This window comes from Trachurus trachurus (assembly GCF_905171665.1).
Source record: "Trachurus trachurus genome assembly, chromosome: 13".
NCBI classification, from domain to species: Eukaryota; Metazoa; Chordata; class Actinopteri; order Carangiformes; family Carangidae; genus Trachurus; species Trachurus trachurus.
Window position 1 is genome coordinate 4,876,691 of NC_139892.1, and position 27,274 is coordinate 4,903,964.

The 27,274-nt window shown below is 43.4% G+C and overlaps 1 protein-coding gene across 1 annotated transcript in view; it reads right to left on the minus strand.

The window, feature by feature from the left end:
- The window catches only part of myo7aa (myosin VIIAa), a gene marked incomplete at both ends in the record, with an annotated part of 99,242 nt that overhangs the window by 62,295 nt on the left and 9,673 nt on the right, over window positions 1-27,274 (minus strand). The window contains 10 exons of the mRNA XM_083984952.1: window positions 67-277; window positions 3,181-3,323; window positions 6,089-6,208; window positions 7,206-7,282; window positions 7,711-7,795; window positions 15,670-15,738; window positions 16,231-16,344; window positions 17,091-17,233; window positions 18,922-19,043; window positions 19,267-19,451. Coding sequence (XP_083841078.1) covers window positions 67-277; window positions 3,181-3,323; window positions 6,089-6,208; window positions 7,206-7,282; window positions 7,711-7,795; window positions 15,670-15,738; window positions 16,231-16,344; window positions 17,091-17,233; window positions 18,922-19,043; window positions 19,267-19,451 — 1,269 coding nt within the window. The remainder of the gene's footprint in view (window positions 1-66; window positions 278-3,180; window positions 3,324-6,088; window positions 6,209-7,205; window positions 7,283-7,710; window positions 7,796-15,669; window positions 15,739-16,230; window positions 16,345-17,090; window positions 17,234-18,921; window positions 19,044-19,266; window positions 19,452-27,274) is intronic.

The window sequence follows — 27,274 nt, forward strand, 5'->3', positions numbered from 1 at the left end:
TAAAAAAGATTGTTTAAAAAGAAAACCCAGCTGTCTGACCATGCACAACCATCTCCAATTATGTACCTTGGGGAACTTGCTCTCCTCATCAATGAGTGAAATGATGTTCATGGGTTTTAGGGCGATCATGTCCAGAGCATCCTGGTTGTCCGTGAACTCAATGTGCTGCCAGTTGATGTGCTCCAAGTTGTACTCCTCCTGCTCCAGCTTGAAGACATGTTGGACGAAGAACTGCTGCAGGTTCTCATTGGCAAAGTTGATGCAGAGCTGCTCAAAGCTGTGGAGGGAGGATAACTCAACTTAGCAACTGCTATCATTTTTTTCCCGTTATCACCTGTTGGATCTAGCCTATTGCTCACTCCAATTTCTCTCTGTTAAAAGGGTTTTTCATGGAGTTTTTCCTCAGTGGATGTGAGGGTCTAAGGACAGAGGATGTTGTTGCCATGTAAAGCCCTTTGAGACCAACTGTTTGTAAAAATGGGCTATACAAATATAATTGCCTTGCCTTGCCTTGGCTGTATGGACTCAACAGGGTAGAGATGGTCAGAACTGCAAGTTAAATGCACAATAAAAATAACTTTATTGTAACTTGCATTTAGCTATCTCTATCAAACAATGAAAACAATTATATTTGATGGGCTCCTCTGACACTTTATTTATATAACTGAATAGAAACTATAAAGATGATTATTCAGCCACAACTGTTATTCCCTTTTCAACCACTGCCTTTGGAAGTACCAACTAAACAGTTTAACAAGTGGAATCAGACTATCTCTAGGTTTATATGGCAGAACAAGAAACCAATGGGGGTATGCTATAATACATTATGGGCCTGATCTACTAATATAAAGGTTTGCGTGTATAAAAACGTGTGCAAACTTGATTGCACGCGCAAACACATGCTGATGCTGATCTACTAACCGGGCGCACAGAGGATTGCGTCTCTCAAACGGGCAAACTTGCACGTGCAATCCATTAAGGGCCGGATTTACTAAGATCCCAGATAGCGGGCGCTAAATTGTTTGCACCCGCTAAAATATTGCGTGTTTGGTTAGTGCACGCAAAACAGCTGATCTACTAAGAGTAACCCGCTAAATGACAACACGTGCAAACCGCAGTATTCAAATGAGGGTTTTGCGCGTGGTAATCGTTTAGGCCATGGAGAGTGTGGACAGAGAGCTGGATGGACGAAGGGACAGAATGACATTTGATCCAATGCATACAATGACAGCATGTGTGTTCATCTCTCTCGCGCTCTGTTTAGATAAATAAACACAAATCGCTACAGGGCCCAACTCGTCATATAGTGACCAGTGGATTAATAGAGAGCTCAGGTGGGACACACGGATCTAAACGCTCTGACCACTGACCAGAGGGATCAAAGACGGGTGAAGGCAGCGGTGACGTCTCTCAGTCCGGGACCGGGACTGAGAGACGGAGCTGAGCAGCCAGGTACTGGAGAGGAGAGGAGAGGAGAGGAGAGGAGAGGAGAGGGAGGAGAGGAGAAGAGAGGAGCGCACTGCAGGACAGACGTGCGTAACGGCGCGTAAAATACTTTTAACACGGCTGAAAAACTGTTACAGAATTACCCAGACGTGAAGAAATGCAGAGATGTAAGATCATGGCGCTCTGACAGACATCAAATCAATAAACGCATACGTTTTCACAAAGTTGTATCAGTTAGTACATGGTTTTCAGACGTGGTAAATAAAGACACAAAAACTTCCACTGCAATCTGTTTCAGGTTTGCTAAATCACATTGCGCGCGCTAAATAAATCTATTTGCATCTACTCCTCCCAGTATTTTGCACGTTCTGGCAGAAACGCCCATATTTACATATTCATCAAGGCAAACACGCTAAATGGATTGCACGTGCTATTTTGCCCGTTTGAGAGACACAATCCTTTACGTTTGCACACGTTTTAATACACGCAAACCTTTAGTAAATCCAGCCCTTAGTGTGTTTGCCTTAATGAATATGCAAATATGGGCGTTTCTGCCAGAACGCGCAAAATATTGGGAGGAGTAGATGCAAATAGATTTATTTAACAAACGCAATGTGATTTAGCAAACCTGAAACAGATTGCAGTGGAAGTTTTTGTGTCTTTATTTAGCACGTTTAAAGGCAAGTCTTAACTGGCACAGCTTTGCCACAAATAGCTGCGGATACTAAATTAATACCTTCCAGGGCAAAAGCTCTTATATCTCTGCATTTCCTCGTGTCTGGGTCATTCCAGCGAACTGTAGCAGTTTTTCCAGCTGTGTTAAAAGTCCTCTAACGCCGTTATGCACGCCGCACCTCTCTCCTCCAGTGCGCTCCTCACATCACCGCTGCCTTCACATGTTTCTTATTTATACCGCTGCTCTCAGATTGAAATGCACTGAAACTTTGAACTTCAAGGCAGCGGGAGAGACAAAGCACAGCTCTTAAATGATTTGCATTCAGACATTGTGTCATTGTGCGGTGCGTCGCCACAAACGCAGCAAACACGTTAACGCATATAAGACGGCAGCACCCCGATCTCAATCACTGGTGCAAGGAAAAAGACAACTTGTGTGCAACAACTTATCCCCACTGCTTCTAAGCCTCTTGACATGAACACAGACAGGACCAGAAACATCAACAAAGCAAATGGCATCTAAACTACCTGTGTAAACCAACATTGATGTTAGTTTCTTTTCTTTCTTTTAATAATAGTTACCAGTTGTCAAGTGCAAGTTTTTTTCCGGTAGAATTAATGAATGGTATTATAACATTCCTAATGCGCTTATTTTATTTTTTCTTCTTCTTTTGTACTTTTATAACAGAAGATGGTTTTCAGTTTTACATTCAATTAGTGTCTGTTGTACCGAACCCGTACCAAACCATGACCCCCGAACCGAGGTACATATCGAACCGTGACTTGTTTGTACTGTTACACCCCTGTTCAGTAGGCATTGGACATCTCAGGGTTTAGCTTAATAAACATCTACTCAGCTTTTTTTTTTAAGACCCAGGCTTCCAAAGATTAGAATCCTTCATCTGGCCAAAATATAAAGTTGAAAACACCTACAACAATGAATGCAGTACAAGATGACACATACTGTAGTTTAAGGATTTCTGGAAACAGAGATAATGTAATAATACATTTTAACAAAAGAGGTTACATAAGGTCAATACGTGTAGGTGTGTGTTGAACCTGTTAACAGTGAAGTTCTCAAAGCCGAAGATGTCCAGCAGTCCGATGGAGCGTCTAAGAGCTTTGGGCTGTGAGGACGGAGGCTTGTAAATGGCTGCATTGATCTTGTCCACGATCCACACAAACAAACGGCCATAAATACCCTACAATGACACATGCGCACACACCAACCAGGTCAGCACTTCAATACTATGCTACAGTTGATTAATTGAATAATTTGTCATTTTTCAAGAACAGACTGAGTAACACTAACTTATATAAATAAAATATAAATGAAAGATCAGGGGTTGAAAGAGTACCAAAAAAATTTGGCAAATACGATTCCAGGCTGTAGGTGGAGCCAGAGGAGTTGGACTTTGTCCTAAATTGCCCATTTAAAGCAACATTGCGGAGTTTCTGCTCAGTGCTTCCACCATCTGGTTGAGAAGCGCTATCGTCTGGGGGGAAAAACGAAACTTAACGAAAACGTTACATAGTGCAGTTTCAGCCGACGCGACCCGGCTCATTCATCCTATTAACCATTCTTCTACCATTGCAATGAGTCTGGAAACATTATTTTAAGGCCGAAAAACTCCGCAATGTTGCTTTAATGTCTGACCATCAGAATATTAATGGACGGCCAGGAAGAGTCTGCTACCAGGTATAGCAGCTAATGGGGATCTTAATAAAATCTAAATCAAAATATAGTGACAGTTCCAGCAAATATGACTGATTAATTGTTACCAACTGAAGCTTTAATTAATGAAATTTTACTTAAAGGGATATGCCAACAGATCGGTCAAAACGGAGGGTTAGACGGTTTATTTTGGTTGAAGCTAGCTACATCGAGGGTAGGTTAGCTTCCTATTTCAAAGTAAAAGCACTTCTGTATGTAAAGGGCATAGGTGTTTTATTATGTGAAAGCAACGTTAACCGGAAGTAACCAGAAGTGTGTTGGTCACAACGGCTAGCTTTAGTAGCGCCAAAGCTGATTTCATTTTAGCTCTAAACTCTGTAAATATATCACTTTATCAACATTTCAAACATGTTTAGGCGAGAAAGTAGCCGTTTAGATCAGCAGTGTGTCGTTAATTTGTCTAAATACCAGCTGTTTACAATTTTGTTCGGACGAATTCGGCGCTACTCAAGCTAGCCGTTGTGACTAGGGATGGAGTGATTTTCGATCGGATCGTCTATCGGCGATCGAAAGGACAATCGTGATTTTCTTTTTCAAATGGCGATCTTTAAGGCGATCTTTAATTAATTTACTGCCATAAGATGTTAAAGAAATAATCTCTAGAACCTGCGCTCTACTGTGTACTTGAAAAAGTTTTGTGGAGCAACATGTCTGCATACAGAGCCCTTGGATCTGTGCAACAGAGGAGTGAATATTAAACTCTTAATTACACACCCTGTTGCATCTTTTTTTTTTTCTCCTCACTTTTTTTCGGAGGTGCATGCCGCGGACGCAGGCTGTGCGGGGGGCGGGTCATTAAAAAAACTGACGATGAAGTCCAGAGTGTGTTATCAGGGCCGCGCTAATGTTGAGGGGAAAGCTGGCGGAGGTGTGAGGGAACAGGATGAGACGGCGGCTGGGCGCATCAGCAGAGCGGGGTTGTTTCACTGAGAGCAGAGAGCAGACCGGGGAGAGGGAGAGGCGGCCGCCGCGGCGGCTGCTGCATTCGCTGCACTGTGACTCTCCCACTCCTCACGAGCTCCACACTGACAAGCTACCGGCAACACAGCGCCTCTGTCTGCCCTTTCAAAGTAAAAAGCCGCTGTCTGACGCTTAATAGCGGCGGGACGGGTTGTGAAAATAGATGCGGTGGTGCCGGGTCAATTACTTCATAGATGCGGGACCCGTGAGTTGGAAAAAAAACCCGAGCCGCGCGTCATGCATGCGCGCTTGTCTGTGTGTGTGGACGACAATAACGGAGAGTGAGCGCTATGCGGAGATGAATGAACGGAACTATATAGCAAGTTTTTTTTTTTTTTTTTTTTTTTTAAGCTGACGTAATTGCAACCCCCCCCCCGGCGATTGGATCGCCTATCGGCGATCGACAGTGTCCACGATCGAATGATCTGAATATAGGGCCGATTTCCCATCCCTAGTTGTGACCAACGCATTTCTGGTTACTTTCACAAAATAAAACACGCGTTGCCCTTTACATACAGAAGTGCTTTTACTTTGAAATAGGAAGCTAACCTACCCTCGATGTAGCTAGCTTCAACCAAAATAAACCGTCTTTGCTTGAACCCTCCGTTTTGACCGATCTCGTCCCATTACCGGCATTTGACCGCTCAAGATGCCTTACTGGAGAGTTTTGTCAACTCTGAGACGAAGATCGGCCCGCTGGTTTCCGTTTAGAGTTGCTGAAGAGTTTCTCTGATGACGTTAGGTGGAGGCAGGCTAACACTACCCATACACTTCCAGTGTTTGAGCTAAGGTAATTACTGGCGATACGGCTCTATCTCCCTTGTTACTGCACGCACAGTGGAAAGGATGGTGTCTATCTGCTTGTAATGGACTTGGGAGTGAGGCAAGATACGTTAAAAAAAAAAATGTTGGCGTATCCCTTTAAGTTAAAGTAAAAATACTGGTGTAAGTTATTTAGTTATTTCTTTTGGGTGAGTTGGGGGGTTGGGCTGGGGAGGGGTGTGTGTGTGGGTGGGAGGGGGGGGGGTAGTAATGGCCAGGGATTGGCCTCACGTTCTCCGTGTATGTGTAGCAGTGCTTGTCTGTTCCTCTGAGCTCCTAGATGACCATGGATGTGTATGGGCTCCTATACATTTAACTTCTCACTAACTAACTAAAAAGTACAAGTACACAAAAAAACTACTCAATTACAGTAACAAGAGCAAATGTAACTGGTTACTTTCCACCCCTGTGAAAGATATGAAAGACAGTTTTAATAATCAAGTACTGCACCTTAACGAAAGCGTCTCGCACATCCAGCGCTTGTTCCCTGCTCAGTGGGGTGGAGACAGTCTCTCCTCTGGTAATTAGAGTTCGGCTGGTCAGACAGTTCATCAGATCCTTACTGTCCACCTGAGCATACATATATACACACACAGAAACTCTTTTTTTTCTTACTTCTGCTGAACTCAGTTTTCTTTTTTAAAAACTACCATAATCAATACTTGAACTATCACAACATTTGTCACTTATCAAACACTTTTGATCTGCTAAAATGGCGCCACTTACGGCCACCTCTGTGATTTGATGTGCTTGTTTGTGTGTTTCTTTGTTTAGTTTAGTTTAGTTTATTTCGGTCAATACATGTCATTAAAAGAAAAGTAACAAACCAGAAAGAAAAAAGGAAATAAAGAAAAATAACATCAATCTGAATAAACAATAAGTAAACAGAAAAAGAAAATTTGGACCGAAAAGGCATAGGCTGAAGCATAGCTTATTACGCCTACCCTATTACAAAAAAAAATTATAATTTAAATGTACAATTTGTTATTTATTAATAAAAGAAATAAGCAATCACAAAACAGTGAAAAGAGAGAAGCTGCTTGATTTGATTTCCCTTTCTTCTTCCTTTCCTTTCCCTTCCTTCCTCCTCTCCTTTCCCTTCTTCCTCCCCTACTTCCTTCCTCCTCAAAAAAAGAGGAAGAAAAAGAAGACAATCAAAAATACAGAAAACAGAACAAACTCATTACTCTAACTTATATAAATTAATCATCCTGTTTTTAAGTACTTTTTAAAATAAGATTATGGTATTGCATGTTTTTAAGTCATTCTCCAATTTGTTCCATAAATTAACAGCTGTTACCGTAGTGCATTGTAATTTGGTGTTTGGTGGGTTCTGGTTTTTAACTTTCTAAATATACATACCCCTCTGAGATTGTAATAATAATAGTAATTGTTATTAAACAGTGTGATATGTGTTGCTTCCCGTGCTTCATTCACAAGAGAGGTTCTCCTGAACAAGAGTTTAATTGCCTTGGATTCAACTCCTGTTTTTATCCCACCAACTGCTGATATTATGGACATTTTGTGTGTGTGTGTGTGTGTGTGTGTGTGTGTGTGTGTGTGTCACCTCCAGCAGCGTAGCAGCAGTGGTGAGGTGAGGGCTACGGACAACCTCACAGGCATCTAGGTTGTCATAGGTTCGAGCTGCAGGGTCAAAGGTCACCAGCATGTGGACATGTGAGAGGATGAACATGAAAAAACAATGAAGAAACAATCTTGTAGAAGCAAACAGTTTCTGGCACTACTTCATACCCCCCACCCCCCCACCCCCATTTCCCAAAACAAAAATAAAGTTCCTTTGTTTACTTCTTTGGTTTGGCTTTGGAAGTCTACAAATAACAATGGCAGAACATTTATATGGTTTAGTTTGAAATAATGGTGATTTTCATTTTATTATATTACCGATTAATATCATTAATTAAAGCATCTAATGAGAATTACTATTGGAAATGCTGAGGTAGTAAATTAGAAATAGTTGGAAACCCACCAATCACAGCAATCTAGGGTTTTTTGTGTCTCAATACTCAGGAAATTAAAATGGCAGAACTGATTCACTGAGATTTCTTTTTTACCTTCATAGCTGAGGTTTCCCATGTGTAAAATTGCAGCCAGCAGTTTAGAAATTTCCCAGTTCTCTTTGTCTGTGAACATTAGCACCTGTGGAAAAGAGCAAAGGGAATCTGTATGCTGTTTGGATTAGACCTTAAAGTCAGTCCCTCCAGGATTTCGCGGGCATTTTTTGTGATTGTGCCTGATTTCATGGCCACATTTTTAAAAAAATTATTCAAGTGTTTTTGTTGCGATTAAATTGCGGGAGACAGCGAAAATTGCAAAAAAAAAAGTTGCGGTTTTGTTCTCAATAATTAATAAAAAGAGGCTCAACTTTATGCAAATGAGCAGCGCCGTGAGCGCGGTGACAGCCAGTTGCGGACTTGGATGGAAAACTGCAACGCAGCTCGAAAGTCCCGCCCCTTTGGTTGCGACCAGAGGCGCTCCGTCCCTGCGGTGCCGTCCTGTATTCTCCCTCTGCGACTAGTGCTGCGGGGAACACTCAGGCGTTCAACCAGGACAGCTCACACACTCAATGCGTTCGACTCAGCTCGAATTTCTTGTACCAAGTTTCTTGCCGTTAGCCCAGCCACGCTGTTTGTCTGTGGACTCGCTTTCTTTGAACCACCACTCCGTCCCGACTCGCACTCTCCGCCATGGAACTCGAGGAAAGCACCGATGATTGGTCAAATTGCGGAAAAGTTTCGGTGATTGGACAAAATTGCAAGATCGCACATAATTCATGCAAATTGGTTGAATTTGTGTTAAAGGGATATTCCGGCGTAAGTTTAAGCCATGGTCCAACGCACCGCAACACAGAGTTAGACCCCCCCCCTCGAGAGATGAAGTCTGCTAACCGCTAGCTTCTCTAGTTGTAGCAACTTTAGCAATGACCGCACCATAACAAACAGCGCAGTATATGGATCCACTATCCACCGATCAAAAAGCCACTTATAGCCACAAATAATGCTCAGAACAGCACCAAACATCATCAACAGTACAAACAGGGTCCCAGCCCATAATACGAGGCATCAAACATCTGTTAGCTTTGCCTGGTTTCTATTGAAAAGAGACGAAAACAACTCACCCACTCTGCTCCAGTTATACGCTATGCAGCAAATTTCAGTGTCCAGCACAGAGTCCGAGGCCGACTGGCAGCACAAACATCTGCAGTCAAAGTTCCTATGTATCTTGCCTATCAGTTTCTAAAAGTTATTATCGAGTGTTCACAGGGAAATGAACGGAGAGAATTACGTAAACAAGCGCGAGATTAGACGCAACGTCACACGCGCGATCAGGACGCCGTTCGTTTCCCGGAAGAGACTGTCTGTAATTTAGTGAAGGAGACATCACGGACACGGCTGAGTTCATGGAGTTTGAGAACAACAACGACTGGTTTCATTTCAATGGGCGCCACTATCCGTTTGAGACCGAGTTTACTGAAGACAAGCTGAAGGAAATGGAGGAGTAAAGTGAAAGAGGGGCAGCTGCAGTGGAGACTATGTTCTGGAAATGGAGGCTAAAAGTGACAGAGGGAGAGAGCCGGTGGAGGATATGTGCTGGACCTGGGGGAATCAAGTGGTCAGTGTGGTGGTCGCTGCCTGTCGGTGGCCGCTGAAACCAGATGTTTGTGCTGCCAGTCGGCCTCGGACGTGTGTTGTCAGTGCCTGGACGCGGAAAGTTGCTGCATAGAGTATAACTGGAGCAGAGTGGGTGAGTTGTTTTCGTCTCTTTTCAATAGAAACCAGGCAAAGCTAACAGATGTTTGATGCAGAGGAGACGGATGAATAAAAGAAAAATGGCAAAAAAGGGCTCTCACACCATCCCAACCAGGGACGTGCACATAACTATAGAGGGGCAGGGGCTCAACATCAGAAAAGGGCAGTACGTACATTTTTTTCAGGCCTTAATATCAAAATAAATAAATTAAAATAAATTACAGTTACTATATAGTCGGTAGAGAAAGCCTGCACGCCTTCAGGACTGCAGTCAACACGCTGGACCAATTTCCAAACTTCCCGAAACAGAGTCATGACTTCTGAACTGGTAGGCTAAGGCCAATATGGTATTGGGTGCACATTAACATTGCAGAAAAAAAAAAAAAATCATGTGAGTGCAAGTGCAAAAATAGAAGTAGGCTAAGCCTACAGGACACACAAAACCAAGAAATGACTACTGTGACTGCTACTGTGCATATTTCAGAACAGCAGCAATATTTACAACAGCAAAGTCACAATTAGCAGTAACTCAATATCTGGAAACAAATTCAAATAGTCAGTGAAATCAAGCTGAGTGAGTGATTCCTCCTGTTGCTGTTGTTGTTCACTACATTCAGGTGATGTTAGACAGAGGAGGGGGTGGGGCTTAACTCTTAACAAGCAGTCAGCTAAACAAACACAAATGGGCGCTTTTCTTAAATATGACTCATATTAAGCTCGTTGAATAAGTGGACGGCGACTTGTCAGAACCGACAAGGAAGTGATGTTGGTGGATTTATAACTCACAAGATTCGACACAAGTCTCTCCACTGTCACGTCTCATCTGTGCGGCGCACACAGAGTTATCGATGAGGCAGCAGCTTCTACTTCTCTCTCTCTCTCTCTGGACGTGCATGTGAGGGAGCGCGCACCGCGGGGCAGCCCCCCCCCCCCCCCCCCCCCCCGCCCCTCAGTGAGGGACCGAGCGGAGCAGCAGCGGACAACACACACACACACCAACGTACACAATACCGTGTGTATTACAAGGAAATGCGTACGGTAGATAACCGTGGCATTTTCACAGCGCGGTTGTTTACATCCTCATGCACAACAGGAATGCATTTATTGAAAAAAAAAAAAAACATTACAAAAAGGGCACTTTTTAATACGAGGCAAAAAGGGCAGGGGCTCAAGCACCCTTTGGGCCCTATGTGTGCACGTGCCTGATCCCAACAAATAATAAGTAGGCTACACTGGACTTTTGCTCTCTGTCGATTGGACCACTTTGTGACTTTGTGACATGCCAGGCTAAAATGAGACTGTTGTTCACTCATGACGGACAAATATGGACACATGTGCAGACACACACGTAATCTGTATGTACTGTCTAGAGCTAGACTTCAGCTCTGTATAGAGGGTATGCGTTTACGTCACGTTGCCGAGTGCACGAGTGGCAAAACAAGCGTCCCTCAACGTGCTGGCGGAGAGCGGTGAAATCATAAACCGGATAAAATATCTTATATCAAAACAAATTGATGTCAAAAGGAATCGACAACCAGCTCCCCAAAACCGTCTGCTCCACGGACACTTCCTGTAACAGGCAGCCTGCAGAGTGACTGACAGGCTCACTGTTACTGTGCAGAGGGACGAGATTACAGCTGTTACTGTCGTCCTGACAGTGACTCCCGACACTTAAACACGAGCTGCTTTTATTCTGGAAAAACTCTGACCAGTCAAACTGTAGGATGTGTTAGAGGACTAATTTATCTGTCTAAACATCATAACTACGACACCTGAAACTGTAACAGCTGATCGATCGAAAAAAAATGACCGCTCCAGTGAATTTACTTTCCGTCATTGAGAACAGGTTGTTGAATGTAACTCGGTCAAAGTGAGACGTATCCTCAAGATTTCTAGCAGCTCTGTTAGGTCATGCTGCTTTACATGCAGGCAAAGCTAGGCGTGTCAGACTTGTGTGGGCTCGGAGAAAATCGCTCCGTTACTTGCTCGTTTTTAAACTTTGGCGGCTCTGCCACTCAGTGGACGTTCCACAGGGACTTCCGAGTACCGTGACGTCATGTGCATACCCTCTATTCACCACTTTCCGTAGAACGCCGCTGGGCGTCGCCATGACACTCAATTCACCGACAAGTCGGTTGCGCACTTCTGTCTCACTTCAAGCAGAATGGAGCTAGCCTAGCAGTCTGTCTTAGAAGTGTTTTTATTATTATTACAAGTTCATAGAATGTCCTCCGGTACGACATGTGCTGTTGTTGGATGCACAAACAACTCAAGGAAAGTTAAAGATTTTATGAATGGAGCCTGTAACGACCATAAAGCCAATCGCAAGAGTTGTGGATGTCCGGTTGCTACGTTAGCCAGTAGCTGTTGCTACGTAAACAACCGACTTCCGGGGTGGTGTGACGCAATGGATCATGGGAAAATAAAGTGGTGAATACTACCTACTGCTGTAACACGTTATGTCAAAATGTCATAAGTAAAAGAAAATGTTATGTCAAAATGTAAAAAGCAAAAGAAAAGATTATGATGAAGATTTTATTCTGTGGGTAATGGGGGCGGGACTAGATAAGCTTTTGTTTCTCCCGCTTTCCCTTTCGGCCATGTGTATTGTATTATTTGAACTAAGATGAAGTGTGATGATGATGATATAATTGACATGCCCGAAATAAACAAATAAATAAATTATGGGCTGGGACCCTGTTTGTACTGTTGATGATGTTTGGTGCTGTTCTGAGCATTATTTGTGGCTACAGTGGGTACTAGTTTCATTTGGACGTTTCCCTCACGGAAAGCGTGATTCACGCGTTGCGTGAAATTGTAGGTCACATTGTAGCCACTAGGTGGAAGCATCGTACTGAGATGCAGCTCAAAAGATTTTGGGGTAATTCCACGTTTGACCACAACGTTGCTGCAATGGAGAGTGGCGCTGTTCATAGGCCATAGGTACTTCATTTGCAGCTGTGGTCGAGAGAGCTAGAGAATGGATGGATGTTGTTGTTTTATTGTTTCACAGTGGTTACGTTCAACAGGATCAATGGTTCTCAGCCTTTTGGGGGTCCCCTGCATATTTTTGATCTCTCCTGTAGCCTGGTCTGGCTCCAAGTTTGAGTAGTTTGAGTTCTGCAAGTTCTGGTGAATGTAACAATCCACTCACAGCCCACGATCGCTTCGTCCGTGCCAGCAGCCTGGACCCGATGCTGCTGGACTCATGAGCGGAGCAATAATGCACATCTGTCAGCAGCTGCTCTTGAAGGGACAGATTAGATGCTGATTTTGTTAACAGTGACTTTGTTGCATCCAAACATTTAGCATATCTGTCGGGTGCTGTCTCTTATCCGGTACAAAGTGGGAGATGACAGAACTACTTTAATCGAGGGAAAGCTACATTGTTGCGAGTCGATCTCCGGCCGGCGTGTGCACATGCACTAAGCCTGTGAATATTCTCGTTTGTCCCGGACTCCCGGTCATAGTTATCTCAAGGAAATTTAAATCGAATGCAACTGGACTTGGTTATTTGTCTAGGAAGACGTTTCAGCCTCTTGGATTACAAGTTACAGTTGCATTCGATTTAAATTTCCTTGAGATAGGTGCACACTGTTTCTGCTGTCAATTCGGTCATAGTTCATTTGTAGCCTAACGTGTTTTCTTCATTCTTCATTAGGCTAATGTTAACACTAGAGCCACCCAGATGGTCTCAGACAGGCGTGTGTGTTTTTCTTACGTAAATGACTTTGTTTACATTAAAACTACAGGTCTCTCAGTCCGTGACTTTTCCATGTGTGATGGTTTCTGAAGCTTACAACTTACACAAATGAAACATTCGATTTCTGGGCTTTTATACCTCGGGCCGACAATAGCTTATTTTTTTCTTCAATTATTGTTTTTATCTACAGTATATTTATCATAATATGCCCAATTCGGGAGGGAGAGAGGGGGGAGAGAGTGCTGCGTTCACGTTACATAATGTAACAGTTTCCAGAGAAATACAAAACAGGATATTTATTCATGTTACCCTCTGTTTAGGTAGATAAAGGTCTCAGTCACATTTGAATAAAAATAATGCAATTAGGCTAAATATCAGAGGATCTTTTTTATTTTATTTTATTTTTAGTTCCATAATTCAGAGATTATTTTCATTTAACGAAATGAAACGAAACAATGAAGCGAAGCCTACAGTTTTGTCCCCCGGCTTATGAAAAGTGTGAGGAGAGGTAGCTATCTGTAAGAACCGGTTTTTCTAAGCTGCCTGAACAGCTGTGTGAAGTTCTGTGGGGGGCAGAGCTGTAGCCTACTTGAGTGAAGTATCCACAAGCACACCTATTGATCAGAGATAAATGAAGGTGCTAATGTCTCGCTGATGTGTCTGGTCCTACAGACCGCTGCATATAAACCACACTAGCGATATTCACCCAGCCTCGCTTTCAATAAAATATACACTAGCATTCTATAGCCTAATTGCAATCAGTGAAATATATGAAATCAATATAAAACACAATTTAATATGAGAGTTGCTGTTGCTCTAGTTTAATAGCGCTGCAGCTGCATTTACCGTGCGCCCCTGTCTGTGTGTGAACCTGTGTCTGTCTATGTGCGGGCAGAGATCAGAGATGGTGTTTTTTTAATAATCATGTTAGCGTTTCACCAGCTCTCCTCTCCGCCAGTCAGCCTCTCAACCTACCGCCTCTCTCGCGTGCGGGCGCACCGCACGTAAACACACGTGAGACGTGGACACATTTATTTTTTTTTTTTTTTCTGTGGGAAACACTGATCAAGCTGTGCGTACGCACAACTTTCCGCAATATTCCATTGATAAATAACACCGGACCCAAGAATGGTGCGGACATGAACACACCTCATATTCCACCCCCAGAATGCATCAGCACAACCATATATGGTCAGCACGTGCATAATTAAGTAGCCATGTGCTCTGTGGAGCGGCAACAACAAAGACAACACCCGGAATGATGCTTCGGCGGACCTGCCCTCGCTTTTGAGGTCGGTTGTGAGAAAAATGCCTACTGTCCAGACAACTGTGTTTTTTTAAAGCACCCCTGCATTACACAAACACACACATACGGTATATGTAGCCGCACATTTAGGCTAGCCTATATCAGTGATCATAATAATGATGATAAGAGAAAATACATTATTCACTAAAACTGCACGTTGGCATCCCAGACTGAAATAAAATCTTTGCTTACAGTGAGAGCTGCTCTACTAAGTGAACTATACCTTTCTTGCGTTACTAATGTTATTGTGTCTCAGAGTCGGCCGGCTGTAAACCAGCTGACCCCGACTGACTTTTGTTTTTTTGCGGTCACATCAGCACGGCTGCATCTTCGGTCGCGGCTGCTGTGGCCATTCATCCAAAACATGGATGAATGAAACCTATATCCACACATCTTGTAGCCTATTTCTATCGAGGGAAAGTTATTTCAGGATATCCTGTTTTATCGCCCAGCCCGAAAGTGACATAGGCTATTGCCCGTTCATTCATGAGAAATCATCCAGCTACACTCTCAGTCAAACAAGGTGGGGAATGAACACTACTGTACAGTAGTTGGCTCATTTTAAAAACACACCGGCAGCATCGCCCACTGAGTTAATTAACTGCTGTGTGGAAAACCACGCTGTGGTCCATAATCGCGGTGCAGATGGGTGTGTTTGGAGCTGACAAGAGGATCGATAAAAGAGAGTGAGACGTATAGCTGCCGTCGTTACATTTTTCTCATTGAAAAACTATACTGTATTATTATATTGCATTCCCCATTCGTGTTCACTGCTCCGTGCTGCTGTCTTATGGAGGCGATCTGCTGCTCACAGATGCCACCTGGCGGTTGTTTGGGCACATTGCAGCTTCTGGTGAAAACACAATTACTCCTCCACAAAAAATCCGCGTGAGCCTCTCGTGACTCACGCGTGAATCTCGCGTGAAACCCTCCAAATGAAACTAGTACCCACTGTATAAGTGGCTTTTTGATCGGTTGCCAGTGGATCCATATACTGCACTGTTTGTTATGGTGCGGTCATTGCTAAAGTTGCTACAACTAGAGAAGCTAGCGGTTAGCAGACTTCATCTCTCGAGGGGGGGTCTAACTCGGTGTTACGGTGCGTTGGACCATGGGTTAAACTTACGCCGGAATATCCCTTTAAGTGTTGCGATCGCAACATCGCAAATTCCTGAGGGGACTGTACAGTGTCTTTAAAATACAGGATCATAAAGTAACATAGATTTCTAACTCTTTGTGTGATCTTTATCAGTACCTTCATTGCAGAGCGAATGTTGGAGTACTCTTTCATATCATCTCGTCCATCACACAATGTACAGTTTCCCTGCAGGGAAGGAACAAACCCTTTTGGTCATCAAATATAAAAATGTAATTCATTTGTCCATTTATATTTCATTTAATGTTACTGTAGATGGAAAATAGAAGTGCTTGAAGTGGACTACAACATGCTAAGTACAATAACTGACATTCACTGCTGATTTAGATGTGAGAACATTGACAACAATGATCAGCTGGAAGGACTTGCAGGAGATGGAGGCAAGCAGAAACAGTCCTCAGTCCCTGCTCAGACCAATCCATGATGGTTCCCATCTGTATAATAGACCAACTTCGGAACGTTGCAACTCAGAAATGTAATAATGGCTTATAATGTGAAGATTTTCTTTTTAACTGCTTCTGTAATGCAGTAGTTCTGTCTGTCTCCGCATTGCAGCAGCAGCGTAAAATGGGAGCAGATTTTTTTTTTTTTTTACAGACGTCAGATGGTTATTCAAACATACACCAAGAGGGGTATGTTTGAAAGTGAAACAAAACTCACTATGGTCAGGTAGGTGTAGTCTGTAGCCTTGCTAAGCCCCAGTTTCTTCTTCTCATTTGCAGTCATCCCCTTAAGCATGCAGTAGAAGATGTGGTAGTTCCTCTCATCATAGGCCTACAGAGAAGGAAAAAAACAATTGTATTATTTAAATCAAATAACAGAAAAAACATTTACAAAAACTAATTTATTACCACAGCCATGAACAACCTAAAAAAAAACCAAGAACAATTCAAATGCATCAGACAAACACGGACCACCTTGTCAGCTCTTTAATAAATATGCAGTATGCCTGTGTGTTTTCCTCTCTTTAAGTATGAAGAGCTGATTTTTATTATAGAGGCCAGGCAGCCAAAGCTGCTGGGTCACTATTGTTTTTGCCAGTTGTAATAACTTTGTACTCATATAACACTGTTAATATGTCCATAACAGATACGGAACATGGAGGCCTATTTGTACACGTCTGCACTTCTTTATTGCAGTTCTCAGACTACGCGAAACCAGTAAACATCTGGGTATTGCTGTATTACCAAATGGCCACTAGATGGCGGTGGTTAAACACAAACTGTATAACATATAGCAGCTAAGCAGTTATAGTATCAATATACTACATCAGTCTTCTTCTTTTTCTTCTACTTCTTATTCCTAGAAGTCCTACTTCCCATGCATGAAAAATCATTGACCTTTGCCAAAAGGTCTAGTCCCATGTCAGATGGAAACACATGAAAGTAGTCCTGATGGGCGGGGGCATCAACCGTACATGGCACAGATTTGCAAGTTTCACCATGTGGCCCCGACACTCCAGAAACTTTTATGTGTGTGCAAATTTCTTTGGATAGTTGTTTGTGCATTTTGTGCCGTACCTGTCGACAGACTCTAGATTTCTCCAGTAGGTATTGCTCTATCTTGGCTCCCTCTATGGCTCCTCTCTTGTTGAAATGGATATCGATGTATTTCCCAAAACGAGATGAGTTGTCATTACGAATTGTTTTGGCGTTGCCAAAGGCTGGAAGAGAAACAGCAGAAAACTGTGATAATGATGACATGTGATTGTGAATGCATGGCTTAGTGTACATGAGTCCAGCTGTATCTGTGTCCTTGATATCTGAGTATTTTAATTAGGTTTCACATGTGAAGAAACCCCTATTTACGAATACCAGAAGAAGAGAAAAAACAAATTGATGGAGGCAGATTTGAGTTTCAATTCTTGCTTGAGGACTTTATTGATGTCCTCCTTTATTGTGTCAATGCATTTACTGCTTTCTTTGAATTTCTAGAGGAAGAACAAAAGAGTTTCAGAGACATTCATGTAGTGTGGTGTGGTGTGACATTGCAGGATTGTTTTTTAATTAGGTGATGCATTGGCATGGTGCTGGAATAGAGGCCGGCATTGCATCAATGCATCAATAAAAGTCGCAATAAAGTGAAGAATAACAGCGCTGGGGCGCATAACGTCTGTCCGACTACCCATTTCTCCGACCATACATGTGGGGAGAAATTAGCGGTCGGACTTTTGGGCAGTCGGACTGATGTATGCTCCCCACGCTACAGCCGGTACATGCTTTGCCTGCACACGTAACGGGTCAGCCACCACCGGATACTTCCGGCGTTAATTGCGCTAATTTTTTTGGTAACACTTTACTTGAAGGTACCGTCATAAGAGTGACATGACACTGTCATAAGACTGACATGACACAGACATGAACGTGTCATAAACATTATGTCAATGTCATAACGTTGTCATTAAGTGTCATTCGGTTAACCCTAACCCTAACCCTACAAAAACCGAATGACACTTAATGACAACGTTATGACATTGACATAATGTTTATGACACGTTCATGACTGTGTCATGTCACTCTTATGACGATACCTTCAAGTAAAGTGTAACAATTTTTTTAGCGCGTTAAATGTTTAAAATTAATCTCCAAAATTAACGCGTTAACTTTGACAGCACTAATATATATATATATACATATATATATATACATTTGTTTTATATATATATATATATATATATATATATATATATATATATATATAGTTTTTATGCCTTTTTTTTGAGCACCTGCCCCTCCAAAGGTCTCTGCACGGGCCTGGACCATTCAGGTATAGCTTCTTTTGCGCACACAAACCCATTACTTTCAATGTAGACGCGCATCATGGGCGCTCACAACGCCGTAGCAGTGCGCATTTGGTACAACGCGCTTTTTTCTCTCATGCACGTCTATGGCGTACAGACCTGCCTCTCCCGCCAGTGTTGTGTCAGATCCCGGTTCCCCCTCGGACCGGGTCTCTCCTACTGTTTCCTATGGAGCCCCATTTAAAAGGAGAAAGAAGCCCGTATGTGGAAAGATGTCGCCTCCGAGATGTAGAATGTTATGTTATTTCAGGACTGACTGACTATCATCAGAAGATAAATATCCTGTGATTTTCAGTCCCCTTTCATATTTAATAGAGGGGGGGGGGCAATACTGACAGTAATATTCTCAGCTCTGACCAGTTTCCCATCTGCTTTGCTGTATCTGTGGTTTGCTTTTATTTGAACACTCCATTAAAAAACCTGCCATCATTGACTTTTCTGCTTTGGGGCTGAGTATTCTCAGAATGTAATAATATTTTTTGAGATTGTGGTAGTATCCACACAGACTGCTTCATCAGTGTGTGTGTGTGTGTGTGTGTGTGTGTCCCTACCTTCTAGAATAGGGTTGGCTTCCAGGACCTGCTGTTCTATCCAGGAGTGTTGACCACTGATGGCAGCCAGGAACTGAAGTATCAGTTTGGTGCTCTCTGTCTTCCCTGCTCCAGACTCACCACTATTAAGAGTCACATACACACAGTTTTGCAGGTTCCTGATCATAAGCATCCAACACAAGATGGCGCTGGGAGAAAAGTTAAGAGATCATACCCTTTCATAAATGAATGAATGTCTGCACCAAATGCACAATAATCCATCCAATACTTGTTGAGTTTAACTCTGTGCCAAAGTTTTGGAAGATATTTTTAACACATTTACTTGCAGCCTGAAATCTTTCTTACCTAATGATACAGCACTGATCGCGGTTGTTCCTTTGCATGTTGAAGTAACAGTTGTCAGCAATTGCAAAAATGTGTGGCGGCATTTCCCCAATTTTCTTGTTGGTGTAGAGGCGGATCTGGTCAGCTGTGTAGATAGGCAGCAGCTGATAAGGGTTGACCGCCACCAGGATGGAGCCAGTATAAGTCTGAATACAGAGGAAGACAACAAACTGATGAATATATTTTTGAACAAAAAGTGTTAGTATAGCATTTTCATGCTGAAGATCTGCAAGACTTGTTGAATAATAGGGGTGGAAGAAAAAAGAAGTTACTAATACCAGAGATGTTCACAAGTCTTTTTTTGCAAGTCCAAGTCAAATCTCAAGTCTTTGGTCACGAGTCCGAGTCAAGTCTCAAGTCTTTGAGGGGTGAGACTTCATCAAGTCTCAAGTCTTTGGTCACGAGGCCAAGTCAAGTCTCAAGTCTCTGGTCTCTTCTGGTTGTAATGACCCATCTATCATCTGCTGCTATCCGGTCTATCTGGTCTACAGCTATATATCTAAGAGATTCAAAGCATTTACTGTAGGTTATTATCACTCCTTTATCTATACAGTATTGATTAGTTGTTTATTATATGATCACTTTAAACAGGATATTGCAATGCAATATGAAGAAAACACACAATGAAAGCTTTCCTTTAAAGGAAACTGTATTCTGAGTCAAGAAAGAATCAAGGCTGCTCTGCCCCTCTGCACTGGCCTTTTCTCTTTTTTTTTTGCTTTGTTGAATTCAGAAAACCCAGATGAACAACATGGAAAATGATTTAGGCTGTTAATTATAGGTCATTGGATCTGGGTGGTACCTATAGCTCACATCTTTATGTGCAGCAAAACCTTTCTGGATCCGCATGTTTCTGAGAGAAGAACTGGTTGTTATTATTTTTTTAATTAGCTCCGTCAACTCATGGGGGCATGTCGACACGTCCAGACTTCCATACGGGCCTTCAGTCATATTTCGCAGCAAAAACATAAATAAACAGGAGGATTTATCCTACAGTAGCCTGATATGTGCCAGTTATGCAGCAGCTAGTCCCCGTGAAGGAAGGTCTGACAACAAACGGACGTTGTGCCGTAGGCTACGGACGGTGGCGCTATTAGTTACCGGCCATGTGGCGCTGCTCCGCTGTAGTGGTGTGTTAATGGCAAAAAAAAAAAAAAAAGATCGTCGGTCGTCCTGTCAGGATGGTGGCACAAGCCAAAAAAAATAATGATTGTTCACGGGTGCGACTTAACCCCTTGGTCGCACTGGCTTCTCGGGCGCTTGGGTGGTCGCACTGAGAGCTTACTTCCCCTCCTCTCTCCGCGCCAGTCAGACAACGACTGCAGTCGCCTATACTCGTATTCACTCGGTTTTCCACACACGTCATTTTAAACGTGTTTGTGTGTGTGTCTCGTGTGCAGACACAACTGACAAATACTTAGGCTATAGACGGACAAGCAACAACTTAATTACAGTAATCATCATTTAATTTTGAAAATTGACCGGATTCTCTCGCCTTTTCTGTGCCCGACTTCCTGTCTGGTACGATCTGGTCTATCCAGCTTGACAGACGGCGCTCTCGGCGCTCGCGGCTCGCTTGAAAAATAGAAATGAACCGATCTGAAGCGCTGCAGGCGCGCGCACTGCGCTCCAGAGCGTGAGATGTGCGACCAGGCAGACCTGTTAACATGTGCGCCTATCTGAAACTGCCTCCGCTCCAGGGCGCTGCGCTTCGGTTCCGCGTCCAGTGCGACCAGGCTGTAACCCCTTGGTCGCACTGCACGCGGCTTCTCGGGCGCTTGGGTGGTCGCACTGGGAGCGTACTTGTCCTCCTCTCTCTCCGCCGGTCAGACATCGACTGCAGTCGTTCATACTCGTATTCACTCGGTTTTCCACACACACGTCATTTTAATTTTGTGTGTGTCTCATGTGCAGACGCAACGGTCAAATATATATAGATGGACAAGCAACAACTTAGTTATACATCATTTAATTATTTTATTTTGAAAATTGACCGGATTCTCTCGCCTTTTCTGTGCCCGACTTCCTGTCTGGTACGATCCGGTCTACCCAGCTTGACAGACGGCGGACTGATGTATGCTCCCCGAGTTGGAGTCGCAAACTCGAGTCCCCATCTCTGACTAATACTTAAAGCCCCAGTATGTAACTTATTTGGCTTTTTATTAGCAAAAATCAAATATTGCTTTCATAAAGACTTATTTCACTGAAGTGGAATCACACCCGAATACAAATGAAAGCTTTCTCGTACCTTAGAATGAGTTGTTACAAGTCGTTACAAATAGACAAGGGAGGGCAAACGGAACCGAGGCAGCCATGTTGCATCGCCATTTTTTATGTTCAGTGGCAACGTGACCTAGGTAACCACGGAGACTCAGCGGAGCTGTCGGCTCGGCCTGTTAAAACTGTCACCACTGTGTAGTGTGAGGAAGGACGGAGGCACTGGTGTTGCATTCAGGTGCAGTCAGGCAGACGGCCGTCGGCAAACCAACCGAGTGTCATTTTACTCGACGGGAGAAAGACGGTAAAACGTGGGTCAGGTAAACAATACCACATCACCATGACAACATATTGTCATGCCTGTATTGTTTTGCCTCGTGCTGGCGGACCACTTGTTTACATAGAGGCTTGTTTATCCTGTTACATGCAGCGTCTGTTGTCTATCTGATGTCTGCCCGATTTCACATGAACGCAACATCAAAAATACGTTCAGATATGCAACCGCACCGCTAGATGGGGGTAATTCCTACATATTATACCTTTAATGCACAACAATGATGTACAACACGGGATTACAAGAATCATGCAATAATCATACAAAAGTTAACATACAGCACAGGCACAGCGCGGGAAAGCTAACCAATCACATACATTCACACACCCAATGCACACATGGGGGGGCAAGTGTGGGTTCAGTGTCTTGCCCAAGAACACTAAGGCTGTCTTTACACTGCATGGTTCAAGTGGCCCAATTCCGATTTTTTTTTCCTCTTAAAGACCCCCTCCCATGAAAATCGTGTTTTCGTGCTTTTCACATGTTCTCTTGGGATTTTTATTGTGTTAGAGCACATATCAGCAGAAAAGGAAGTGCAAAATTGCATTTCTGAGTTTTTCTGCCTTCAAATTGCTGTGAACCAATGGCAGATGCAAACTGGCCGTTTCAGGGAGACTGGGGTTGACGCGTCACAACTCCAGGGGAGGGCACTAGTGCTACAAGCTCCCGCCCCGCTCTGCATCTGGCTCAGAGGTGAAAGGCTTGACAGCTTGGTGTAGCTGCCGGTTTTAAAATAAGATCAGATCTGTAACATGAATGTGTAATCGGGACAAATTCGCATAGAATCGGATATTGTCAGATCAGATTCAGGCCCTGTTATATGTAGAAATAAATCAGATACAAATTGGATATCTGCCAATACGTCTGCAGTCTAAACAGACAGATCGGATCTTTCCTGGCAATGCGTGACATACGTCATCGATGATAATATTAATTCACGTGCTCACGCGTCTCGCTGAACCTCTGTAGCCTGTGATTGACACGTGGGGCTGACCTGGACTACCGTGGTCAGCTGTGGTCAGCTGTGGTCACTGTCTGTCTCAGATATGGGTCACCTCTGATGTAAATAGACAGTCAAAAAAAATCAGATATAGGCAACAAATCAGAATGGGGCTAATGGAAAGGGGCATTTACTCGTAGTAATCGCGGAGTGCTCCCGGTATGAATGAATGGGCTTCCGGTAGACTGTTCTCATACTTCCCGGGTTTGAGTGTGGCTGCGGTGATTGGAGTGACGGTTCATGGTGGGCGTGGCAGGGTGTGATGTGTGGATTTGTGAATGGGGGGGGGGGACGGCCACTTGGCTCAACCAGCTGAGTTGCTACAATGTGTTATCAGCTGGCTAACATGAGTTGGGATCATCCCTATGTTCCCCGGGTCCTATGTTCCCCACTTTGTATGGGACAGGGGAAAAATAGAACCCTTTTTCTAAAAAAAGGTCCTGTGTTCCCCGCTTTTCCCAAAAGAACCCGGGGAACATGCAATTTTTGGTCCCATACCTGGAAGTGGAGTTGTGACTAGGCATATTTTTGCCTATTTCTGAGTGAGAAGTTGAGTTGTGACTTTGAGGGCTCTATTTTCGTGAACTAGGTGCAGGCGGAGCGGATCAGGCCTGCGCCTCGCCTTCGCTTCGCCAACGGGGAGTGGCCAGGAGCAGATTGCGATTTTGCTTCGAGACGCAGCGGAGCGCATCCCGCCTACTTCCCTCCCACCGGCGCAAATGGCATAGAGGGAGGAGAGAAGGCGTGGAGTGGGTTTGACACAGCCGAGTCAGATCTTCACCAATCAAATGAGCTCCTCTCCTCGCCTTTAAATCCGCCGCGCGCGCAAGGCGGACGTTTGATTTCACCGTCACACTGATGACACATCAAAGGCTGCACAGATGAAAGATGAGGATGGATTACTGCTGTGTTGACACTACACGATTATCTGCTATATTTATGTATTTACTTATTGATTTATTGAGCCGCATCGTCACGCGACCATAACAAATAAAACTGAAAACAAATAAACTATCATCTCTCACATCTCTCTCAAACCACAATCAGCCTGGCATAGTGCTCATAGTGAGCAGATATTAACATCTCCCCTCTCAGGTAAATTCTAAAGAAAAAAGAAAAAGAGAGACGCTCCGTGATCTCCGTTACGCACAGCTGTTTGTTATGTTGTGATCTGTGCACACGTGTTTAAATATAGGTTACTAAATATGAGTGTCTTTATTAATGGAAAAGGGGTGTGTGTGTTTTGTTTTTTGTTTTTTTTTACTGGGCAACAGCTCTCAATCTGTCAGAGCAAGTGAGACGGGAGGAAACTGATGTTCTGGTCCGGTCCAAGCTGGCAGTGTCCGGTCACGCGAACAGACCTCACGGGCTGATGATGCAAAAGTAGTCTGGGAGGGAGGAGGTTATGATGTTTGCTCTGACAGATTGAGAGCTGTTGCCCAGTAAAAAAAAAAAAAACACACACAGCCCTTTTCCATTAATAAAGACACTCATATTTAGTAACCTATATTTAAACACGTGTGCACAGATCACATCATAACAAACAGCTGTGCGTAACGAGGCATCGCGGAGCGTCTCTCTTTTTCTTTTTTCTTTAGAATTTACCTGAGATGGAGATGTTAATATCTGCTCACTATGGTGCCGAGGCTGATTGTGGTTTGCTGTGAGAGATTATAGTTTATTTGTTTTCAGTTGTATTTGTTATGGTCGCGTGACGATGCGGCGCTGGCCCCTAATAAATCAATAAGTAAATAAATAAATAAATAGCTGATCATCTGCAACGGCACAGTGTGTAGTGTGTCAACACCTGCTCTTGGGACATCCACGGCTGTCTCAGTCCCTCCCTGGTTTCATCTGTGTTAATTCAGTCAGGCTGAGTTTCCATTACGCAAGCCTTTGATGGTCATCAGTGTGACGGGACAATCTATATAGATATAGGTGTATGTGCTGATTCAGATACAATAAATAGGGGTTATTGTGATGATGATGATTATTATTATTATTATTAATTGCATTTAAATGTGCCTGGAAGTGTGGAAATCTGCCTGTGAGGTCTTGGTGACGTGTCTGCACTGCGCGCTGGGCAGTCAAATTGCCACTGCGCTGGCTGCGCTTCGCCTTGCGCTGAGACTAGACCAGGTTGGAGCTGGCGAGCTTTCGGCGCACTCTCCGCGCGGTCTATCGGCAACAAATTGTCACTGCGCCACGGCGAATCTGTCGACACCTCCCCCTGCTGCGCGACCACTCCCATCTCAGCGCACAGCAGTCTGCCAATTTACCGAATCCGCTGCGCACCTTGTTGCACTGGAGGAAAATGCCACTGCGCCAGCTGCGTCAGGGCTCGCTTCGCTGCGCCCCCGTGAGTTGCGCCAAGAAATTAGGGCCCCCCGTGAGAAGTCTAATTGTCCCATTGGTTGGGTTTAGGCAATGAAGAAAGGAGTTGGTTAAGTTTAGTAAAAAGACCAGGTAGAGGCTAGACAGGCCAGATAGATAGAGTCCAGATAAGTAGAGAGAGTCCATCGACCAGCAACAGCGGGGAACATAGGACCTTTTTTCAGAAGTCCTATGTTCCCCAGTATGTATTGCGGCCGGGGAACATAGGACCCTTTTTGGGAAAACCGGGGAACATAGGACCCATTTTCAAAAAGAGGGTATAGGGAACATAGGACCCGGGGAACATAGGTACGCTCCCCATGAGTTAGCTACAGTAAGTATCTTCAGGCTTAGTCACTTAGAATGTATCAAAAATCCAATGATGAACATTAATGTTTCTAACTCACAAATTAGAGCATTTTCATGTTACTTGACAGAGTCTGTTCAGCATATCTGTGAAAGTAGGCATACCTGTATGGTAACTCAAGTATTCCAACAGTATCCCTTAGCTGCAGGCAGCAGAATTGGGCTTTGAGTTTACTGACAAACTAGTGCTATATTTAACCACACTCACTGATGAATTGGGGTGGTAAGTCCATAAAATGAAATAGATACACTGAATAATGAGGAGGCACCTTACAGATGGTATGACAGGAAATTTACCATGATTTCACTTACGTTTAAGGTCATGTGACAGAAAAATTCTTACATGAAACATTAAAAACATGCAAAAAGCATGCATTTAGAGATACAGAATAAGACATTTACTGCATATTGCTACTTATCATGCTGTTGTTGCATTAAAGATGTGCGTTAAATACATTTATATTCGGCTGAGGTTGCATCTCTGTTCAGTCGTGTTTGACATCCACTTACCCTGCCACCACAATTAGTCTTCAGACAGAGAAGGAGAGGGGAAGGCGGAAAGGAAGGACAATGAGAAGAGCAAAAGGAAGAATAAAGAAGCAAAAACTGAGATAAAAAAATTCCATGAAACAATACTGTGAGAGTTTCCATAAAGTAATTCAAGCACTGGATAAAGATTTTAAAGCCTTAAGTGGGTGATTAAAGAAGCATTTGCAATTTTCCCTTTCTACTTCAGCACTGCATCAAGTTACTGCAGAGATAGCAAATTTGAGGAAGCCAATGAAGTAGGAAATAAAGCCCATGATGAAGTTAAAATGACCTGCCTAATTAAAATTCTCAAAAGAAAACTTGTACTTATATAACCTATATTGTGTATAACAGGAACAGCTTTACACTTGTTCATGCAATTTTCCAGTAAGTCAGTCATGATGTTGCAGTGTAATGCATAAAACCATCACTTATTGTTATCAAAGATCAGAATGGGGGTAAACTGATTGTTGGTGACAGACTAGTCTGGTTTCAGTATCTCTAAAAACAGCTTGTTGATGAGAGAGGTCAGAGAATAAGCTGATAGAAAGGCTATGGTCACCTATATAAACACTCACCCACACTGCACAGATGAAGACTTTAAATAGCACGGCCTGGTTGGAAAGATCTGGATTTCTGGTGAGGCAGCAAGTGGTCGGGTCTGAATTTGACATCAACAGCATTTATCCAAACTGCCTTGTGTCAACAGGCTGTTTTCTTGTCACTCATTAGGCCATAATACCAATCAATTATGTCCAAAAGGAGGGGTGCTCTTGCGCTTCAGCTGGTGAATCTGTGCTCTCAGACAGGATCGGTAATAGAAAGGTGCGATTGGGTCACTTCAACGAGGACTAAACCCAAAAGAAACAACTGGAGCACTCGATATAATGCAGAAGTTTAATGAAGGTGCACAACACCTAACGTTTCGACGCAACGTGCGTCTTCATCAGAGGTAAGCCGAACATGGGTGACACAGCTGGTTATAAAGTCACTACCAGGAGTTCATTCATTTCATTGGTTTATGCCGTAAGCCAATGATGTTCTTACACTCACCAAATGGGCGATGCTTGATCAAAGGGCAACTTAGGCCCACCCACCAAGAATAGGCTACACAAATATACAAAATAGCCTATAATAAAAACAAATAATTA